General features: G+C 39.6%; 1 protein-coding gene across 3 annotated transcripts in view; it reads left to right on the forward strand.

Annotated features, from left to right (window-relative positions):
- The window catches only part of DNAJB1 (DnaJ heat shock protein family (Hsp40) member B1), a 38,342-nt gene extending 31,799 nt beyond the window's left edge, over nucleotides 1–6,543 (forward strand). The window contains exons 2-5 of one of the 3 annotated variants that reach the window (XM_034407409.3): nucleotides 1,531–1,669; nucleotides 2,210–2,998; nucleotides 4,533–5,098; nucleotides 5,503–6,543. In XM_034407409.3, the coding sequence (XP_034263300.1) occupies nucleotides 2,788–2,998; nucleotides 4,533–5,098; nucleotides 5,503–5,733 (1,008 nt within the window). In that variant the 5' untranslated portion in view covers nucleotides 1,531–1,669; nucleotides 2,210–2,787 and the 3' untranslated portion in view covers nucleotides 5,734–6,543. Of the gene's footprint in view, nucleotides 1–1,530; nucleotides 1,670–2,209; nucleotides 2,999–4,532; nucleotides 5,099–5,502 lie in introns of those variants that run through there. The other 2 variants (XM_087883624.1, XM_034407414.3) reach the window with 2 other exon arrangements.
- Nucleotides 6,544–9,174: the final 2,631 nt, after the last annotated feature.

Below are 9,174 nucleotides of genomic sequence, written 5' to 3' on the forward strand. Positions count from 1 at the left end.
CTCCCTGGTGAAGCGTTAGTGTTACAAGATCTCAGGTGTGAAGGGGGAGCAGGTGTGTTAAATTTGGTGTTATAGATCTGACTCTCTCATACTGGTCACTGGCAGTTCAACATGGCATCTCATGGCAATGAGGATCTGAAAAAACGAATTGTTGCTCCCCATAAAGATGGCCTAGGGCTATAAGAAGGTTGCCAAGACCCTGAAACTGAGCTGCAGCACAGTGGCCAAGACCATACAGTGGTTTAACAGGACAGATTCCACTCAGAACAGGTCTCGCCATGGTCAACCAAAGAAGTTGAGTGCCCGTGCTCAGCGTCATATCCAGAGGTTGGCTTTGGGAAATAAGACGTATGAGTGCTGCAAGCATTGCTGCAGAGATTGAAGGGGTGGGGGCTCAGCCTGTCAGTGCTCAGACCATACACCGCACGCTGCATCAAATTGGTCTGCAGGGCTGTTGTCCCAGAAGGAAGCCTCTTCTAAAGATGATGCACAAGAAAGCCCGCAAATGGTTTGCTGCAGACAAGCAGACTTAGGACATGGATTCCTGGAACCACGTCCTGTGGTCCGATGAGACCAAGATAAACTTATTTTGGTTCAGATGGTGTCAAGCGTATGTAGCAGCAACCACAGGCGAGGAGTACAAAGACAAGTGTGTCTTGCCTACAGTCAAGCATGATGGTGGGACTGTCATGGTCTGGGGCTGCATGAGTGGTGCCGGCACTGGGGAACTACCGTTCATTGAGGGAACCGTGAATGCCAACATATACTGTGACATACTGAAGCAGAGCATGATCCCCTCCCTTCAGAGACTGGGCCGCAGAGCAGTATTCCAACATGATAACAACCCCAAAAACACCTCCAAAACGACCACTGCCTTGCTAAAGAAGCGGAGGGTAAAGATGATGGACTGCCCAGGCATGTCTCCAGACCTAAACCCTATTGAGCACCTGTGGGGCATCCTGAAATGGAAGATGGAGGTGCGCAAGGTCTCTTAATATCCACCAGCTCCATAACATCATCATGGAGGCGTAGAAGAGGACTCCAGTGGCAACCTGTGAAGCTCTGTTGAACTCTATGCCCAAGAGGGTTAAGGCAGTGCTGGAAAATAATGGTGGCCACACAAAATATTGACACTTTGGGTCCCATTTGGATATTATCACTTAGGGGTGTACGCACTTTTGTTGCCAGCAGTTTAGACATTAATGGCTGTGTGTTGTGCTATTTTGAGGGGACAGCACATTTACACTGTTACACAAGCTGCATACCCACTACTTTCCATTGTAGCCAAGTGTCATTTCTTCAGTGTTGTCACATGAAAAGATATACTTAAATATTTACAAAATGTGAGAGGGTGTACTGACTTCTGTGACATACTGTAAAATTGTTCTGTTGGTTTTAGATTTTGGGTTCACCTGCAATCACAACTTGAATATTGGGCACCTATTCAAATTAATATTACAAAGAAAATGTTGCCTTGATACAGTTATTCTGTTAATATTGTTTTTAATTTTCTATTTGTCTCTGATCCAGATATGATTTCAGAGGTTTTAACAGAAGCAGAATATGAGGCAAGCAGAAATCAGGTAATGGCAAATAACTTCCAAAATCTTGCCAAGAAAGCTGCAGTGACTTGTCCAGGCAGTCTCCAGGAGTCAACACTAACTTGAAGGTAAAAAAAAAAAAGCAGCTTTTTTATTGAGAAGCTTGTTTCTGGCAACTTGCTTTGGGATATTAAAAGGGAAGCAAATGCATTTATGATTGCCAAGGAGGTACTTTTAAATGCTTTTCAGGCTGCCTTAAATTTCAAAATAATTTGATTGCAGTGATAGATATTTTGTGGGCATTAGGGATTTGCTTCTGTGCTTCAGGTAACAAATAACTTTGTTATTGGCTTTCAAGATTATAATTTGAATTCAATTTTAGTTGCTAGCTGGCTGGATTATGTAAATCTGCAGATAGCCTAGGGGTGAATGTCCATGTTGTTAAATGCCACTACAGCTATTACTTTACAGGCTTGGGTCACCCTTATCATTAGTGACAGTTAGCCATAAATGACATTTATTATAACACTATTTCAAAATATTCTCCTGTATTTTGTACCATTGTCATAACCACCCAGTGGAGCGCCTGCTTTCCCCAGTTGCTGCCCTCCCGATGTGTTTGATTTCCAACTTCCCCAATTCCCCATCTAACGAAAATCCATTCATAGGGCACCAGACTGTGGAGAAACTGGCATAACATAAGTGAAACTGCGGCGTTACAAGGTTCTCTGAATCTTGGCTGACTTGAGATTTAAGAAAACCTCAGTTTCTGGGTGGAGTTGATTAATTGAATGGCAATGACCGGAGGGGGGATTCGACGTTTTCTGGAAAGGTTTTAATAGAGGAGGTCTAGCGCGAGCCTCCCGTGACGTCACCCGATTCGCCCCCGCCCTGAGACCAGCCGCCAGCCTCTAGAATTCGGAAGGAAAACAACCGTTGACAGAAGCGCAATTGCTTATCTCCTTCGCTCTTAAGGTAGAAGGCGGATTCTCGGCAACCGTTACTTCCCCCATGTGTGACGCACGCCGCGTCTTCATTGGCGCAGCGTTCGAAAGGTTTCGGCTGCAATTGGACAAAGGATGGAGAGGCGGGCTTTCGGGAGAGAATGTTGTGGCAAGCTCTGGAAGATTCCTCCGCCCGCCATATAAACTTGGAAAGGGGAAGCGCCTCCTTCTAAATTACAGCTTGGGGAGGCGAGCGAGCGAACGGGGTAGGTGGCCGGCTACTGAGGGAATTGCGAAGGGCGATGGGGAAAGATTATTATCGTATCCTGGGCCTGGCCCGCGGGGCTAGCGACGATGACATTAAGAAGGCGTATCGTAAGCAGGCGCTGCGCTACCATCCCGACAAGAATAAGGACCCTGGAGCTGAAGAGCGCTTCAAAGAAATCGCTGAGGCGTACGATGTATTGAGCGACCCGAAAAAGCGCGATATTTTCGACAAGTTCGGCGAGGAAGGTGCGTGCCGAGACAGAGACAGGCCGAAGTGGGGGGAGGGAAGTCGTGTGAACGGGCTGAGGGGAATTCGAGTCTGCGATGCATGGTGGGGATGTCTAGAACACGTTGTCGCTTATCCGAGTTTACGAGAAGGGGGGCTCTAATTTGTTAAGAATCGGACTCTCTTTAAACTAGCGAAACTGCCTTAGCGTGCTGCTGTCTTTGCTGGGTTCTCTTAAGAGGAAAATTGAAATGACCTGGCTCGCAGCGTAAATCGCAGGACCCAAGAGGAAAAAAACAACAAATTAGCTGGTCAGGGAAGCAGAACTAAATCGCCCCCGTTGAATATTTTTTATCATGGAAGCGAATGAAATTAGAAAGTGAAACTTCAAAGTGAAACGACTGTACTCGGGCAGGGGACTTGAATAAAAAAAAAAATCAGCTTTGAAATATTTTTATCTTTAAAATTTGCTTAAGCCAAAGAATGATCTCCTGTTTTCCTTGTTTGCTAATAATCTTGCCCCCACCCTGAAAAGATAGCTGCTAACTTTCCAGTTTGCTACTATTATAATTGTCAGATCTAGCTTTTAGAGGTCCCATTAATAAAGACTTCTTTTTCCCAGAGGCTGTGGAAAACGACCGTGATCGGACTAATTTCCCAGGGGAGGGCAAAATAGTAGAGAACAAGTTTTTTTACTCTCCATTCTGGAAACTGGCCAGATGAGTTGCCATCTTTGAATTGTTCTGATTGTATTAAGGTCACTCCTCAAAAATCCACCATTACTTTACAGGTTCTTCCTGTCTAGTAGGAAGCTACTTTGAGCCAGGTAGAAATGCTTCCTATACGAAACTACAAAATGATGTATTAAAATGCAGAATTTCTCCTGTTTCTAATGATTTTATGTACACTAAAAAAGATTGCTGAGTATATACATTCTGTCAACTTACTACCTTGTAGCATGTATGTTTTAAAGAACATCATTCCATTTATAAAATGCAGCATTTAAAACAGACTATATACAATTTACTATACAATTTGTACAGATTTGGGATAGCTTTTCAGTACTGGCTTCCATTGTCTTGCTTGCTTATATTCATAGTAAATGCTCAGCAATTTTCCTCTGAAGAATTGGTAAAATATGTATTCACTGCATATATTTGGGTTGCATGACAAGCTGCCTAAGATAGGTGGAGCTTTTCCTGCAAAGTCTTCTAGTAGTAGCTAGAATATTCTAGCAAGATACCTATTGCTTTATCCACTTTAGGTAGAAATGAATGATAATTTGTGTTGTAGCTATAATAACATTCAGTTCAGGAGAGTATCATAGACTGAAACACTGAAAAGGGTGTTTTGCTGATTTTATACAGTTGAATCATGAACATGGTGAAAAAGGGAATTGTGAGAGAAAAATGGAGGTGAGAATTGGAGGCATTTCTAAGATTAGCCCTATTTGACATTCTCAAAATAATACTACTAAAAAGAGACACTGTAACATGAGACATTGAACGTAAGTTTTATTGGATGAAATGCATTTTTATGTTTTCTCTATTTCAGGATTAAAAGGTGGTGGTCCCAGTTGTAGTGGAGGAGGTCCTAATGGTACTTCTTTCACTTACACCTTCCATGGAGATCCTCATGCCATGTTTACAGAGTTCTTCGGTGGACGGAATCCTTTTGATACCTTTTTTGTTCAGAGGAATGGAGATGAGGACATGGATGTTGATGATCCTTTTTCAACTTTTCAAAACCTTGGCAATATTGGTTTTACTCGCAGTCGTGGAGGACATGAAAACATCCGCAAGAAACAAGATCCTCCAATCATCCATGAGTTGAGGGTGTCATTGGAGGAAATTTACACAGGTTGCACGAAGAAAATGAAAATTTCACACAAGCGTCTCAATCCAGATGGGAAAAGCACACGCAATGAGGATAAGATTTTAACAATAGAAGTAAAACGAGGGTGGAAAGAAGGAACTAAGATCACATTTCCCAAAGAAGGGGACCAAACACCAACCAACATTCCAGCTGATATAGTTTTTGTTCTAAAGGACAAGCCACACAACACTTTTAAGAGAGATGGGTCTGATATTGTATACCCAGCTAAGATCAGCCTCCGTGAGGTAAGTTAAAAAGCTAGATTTTGTCATTTGAAAGATGGACTAGGTTGTAAAATGTCTGAATTACTGCATTTTGAAATAGATTAAAGTTTAATTTGGATAATCCATATTTAACTAAGAATAGACTTATTGCAAATTTAAATATTCCCTAAGAGTATATACTCTCAAGACACTGATAGCATTATGGAACACATGCAGGAAGCATGCTTCATGTTGTTGTAGTAGCTTGAACAGGAACATTGAAGTATATTGGTATATATGTGGCATTCAGTTTTTTGGCGTTTTCTCTTATCATGAAATCTAATTGAAGTTTAAAGTCATTGTCAAATGAATGAAAATGAAATGTTCCCTAGTTTTTCTCATTTGTAAAAAACATATTGATTTATGTGGTTTATTTTTATATACAGGCTTTGTGTGGCTGCACTGTGAATACACCAACATTAGATGGTAGAACCATACCAATGATATTCAAAGATGTCATTAAACCTGGCATGAAGCGAAGAATTCCCGGAGAAGGCCTTCCATTTCCCAAGAATCTAAATCAGCGAGGAGATCTTATTATTGAATTTGATGTAAGATTCCCAGACAGAATTCCACAGTCTTCCAAAAGCGTCCTAGAACAGATCTTGCCAATATAATAAGACTGGCATCAACTGGACTGCACTACCTCTATTATGGAGGATTACAGACGGGAATCAAGATTTCAGGGTCTGTTTTGGCAGTGGACGTGAGAGTAACTTTATGCTACAAAAAGTTTCAAAGAATCGATTGAAAAAAATATTACACTGCTAAATGACTTTAGACCCAGATTGCCTTTGCTCATAGCATTTATAACCAGGAGCATTTGCTGAAAGAAACAGGAAAACATCTCAAAAATTTGAATCAGAGTATGGCAACCAGACATGATTCTGCATCTATTTGAGAAGCCCTAGTCAGGCCATGCCCATACAGATTCTCATTAGGAAAAAAAAAATGACACTAAAATCTAAACTGGACTTCAGAAGTAAACATCTCCAATCTCTTGTCTATGTTGTATTGTGTTGTCTTTGTCTTTTACATTATTTCCTGAAGGAGGATAGGCTATTTTTAGTAAATATTCAGATTTCCAGTTTCCTTGATATTTCTATGGTACTCCTTAAATAGTACCAAATGCTGACATACTGGAAAGTTGTTCATATAGCCATAAAAATAATTTGCCTCTTTCAGAAAGTTGAATGGAATAGGGCTTTTTCTAATACCGGGTAGCTCTTGAACGCATGCAAAAAAATTACAGGAAACCATCTGATTTACAGACTTGCCAGATAATGTTTTTCTATACAGACATATTTATATGTCCTGCTAGGGGACTTGGTCTAAAAGAATTGAATGTATCAAGTCTGTCAAATTTACAGTTGAAAATTTTAATAAAAAGACTTTGGAGTCTTGCTTATTGATATATATACTTAAAATATTTGTTTTGCTCCTATGATTATTAAAAATTTGGTAAATTAAATCTGATGATTGCTGCAAATTGACAAAATAGCAGATACTTAAAACTACACATGAATTGTCACTGTTTTCTGTCATGGGAAAAAGACATTGTGTAATGCTAAATCTTATTTTCTTAAGGAAATTACTAAACACCATTTGTTTTGTTCAGATTTTATAATCAAGAATGAGGAGAAATAATCTTTACTGTAATTAGAATTTGGCTGTAGCTATCTAATGAAGAAAGCAGATTTTCTGCTGCCAAGTGTTTTGAACAGAAATTATACCAGGCTCTTTGATCCTTCAGTAAGATTATTGCAGAAAAGCAGTAGAGCTGGTTAAGAAATCTAGCCAATTCTTCAAAAAATATACATTGTTTCATATCCCCAATTAGATTATTCATAATCTAAGACTTGACTGGTTTGGGAGAAGGACAACATTGTCATTTGCAGACAGCTAACGTTCTAATATTAAAAGTACACCCTCGTTTGTAACGATTTAATAAATATAAATTCCAAAGTGTCATATATCTGATATCAATATCAAAGTAAAACCTTGTGTCTCCAAGATGGTATACATGCTTTATATAACATGAACTTTTTGATATTTAATTGGTTTAATGACAGATTCTAGCTTTGAGAGAAATTAATGAACAAAGGTATGTTGGTCTTCCAGCTGTAGAATGTACAGCAACAATACTTCATCATACAAGTTGTTGGTGAGTTCATCAAATTGGTAAAGTGCCAGTGTACATGACATCTTACTATTTAGTTTTGTACAGTGGAACAATTTCCTCCACTGGGTGGAGGAAATTGATGAAATACATTTCTCATAACTTGGGGTGGGCCATAATATTATTGTTGATAATATAACAATAGCCAGTTTGGTCTAGTGGTTAAGGCACCACTCTCAAAAGGGGGATTTGTGGTCCCACCTTAGTTATGAAAGATGATCTTTGGCCAGTCACTGGGTCTTTGCCCAACTCCCCTCCCAGGGTGGTGGTTGTGGGGAAAAAATAGGAAGAAGATACGTTGGGATATGCTTGCTGCATTGAGTTATTTAATATAAAATATTAAGTTATTATATAAAGGTATACAAATAAAGTAGATAAAGTACAAATTTTTAAAAACCCCGAGTATGCAAATGGCAATCATCTGACCACAAGACACTAAAATGGTCATGTGTGACTAGCCATTAAGTTACTTTTTCAGAACTATCATAGCTTTAATTGCTAAATAGGGTGGTGATTAACCTAAATTATCTATAATAACTTATCTAAAGTATGCCAACTGTTTATTTGTGGGTGTACAATATTTCAGTGATACATATCATCCTGTAAAAGTATCATCCTATACCCAAAAGTCTTTTCTGCTATGCCTGACTCTTCAGTGAGATACTAAACTCTCCAATTTGAATTTGACTACAGGTGACCACATGGATCATGTAGTTACTTAGCAACAGGGAAATTATTTGCCACTAACATTGTTTTTTTTTTTTTTGTTTTTTTTGGTCTATCTTACAGACATAGTTTCCTGGTTGTCTTCTCTCAAAAATAAACCAAGTCTATGTTAATTTTTTAAAGACCATTATAGTACCTTGCCCAATAGCTTTTGTTTAGACTAGAAACTGAGCTACAGTAAGGACATTTTCTAGCTATTATTTTACACCAACTGGTATTTAGGGTATAATTGTCAAAGAACTTGAAGCTTGTGCTAAATCTGGCTCAGAGTTTTTGAGGGCTAGATTGGTGGGGCTGTATACATGCATATTAATGCTACATAAACTGGAAAGAGTATATGAACAAAAAATTTGTACAGAGCATTTAAAAGCCTACATAAATTATTTTGGGCATGTCAAAAAAGAAATATATTTGTAAATGGTGGTGTTAAGAACATACATTTCAACTACGTGTATAGACTTGTTTTTATGTTAAATGCATATGGTATGTACACACAGAAGCTGAAGTACCTGAATTACACTGTTGATTTTACTGTATGTACAATGACCATACATGACAGCTATGCACAAAAAATACTTTGCATCTGAGTTGACATTACAGGAAACATTCCCAATGAAAAAAGGATAAAAGACTTAAGTAGAATTAAAGATCTGAAATCCAAGCTGTACAAAATAACAGGTTCAAACAAGTTGTTAGGCTAACTCCAACTCATTTCTAGTACAGTATATGTGCAATTTATTATTCTGCATCCTGAACAATCTCAGAAGTAGTTAAGGCTATCATTAGTTACTGGCCAAAACATCCTGCCCAATTCAAAGTCCTAGTATTAACCTATAGCAGTGATGGCTAACCTTTTTGCCATCGTGTGCCAGGAGGGGGGCGGGGGAGGGTTGTGCATGTGCCCACACTGATAATGCTATGCGCCCTGCCCTGTGCGTGCAAATCCCCCCCCACACACACTTCTGGCATGCAATGGCCCGGTAGGCCCGTTTTTCTTTCTTACCTGATTCCAGATCCTCTATTTATCTGGAAAGGGCGAAAACAGCCTTTCCCACTCCCTCTGAGACCCTCCAAAGGCCTGAAACGGCCCATTTCCCAACTCCCGGTGGGACAGGAAGTGACTTTTTTTGCTATCCCCAGCCTCCAGAGCCTC

Source organism: Pantherophis guttatus, chromosome 2 (assembly GCF_059756535.1).
Source record: "Pantherophis guttatus breed Tessera chromosome 2, ASM5975653v1, whole genome shotgun sequence".
NCBI lineage: Eukaryota > Metazoa > Chordata > Lepidosauria > Squamata > Colubridae > Pantherophis > Pantherophis guttatus.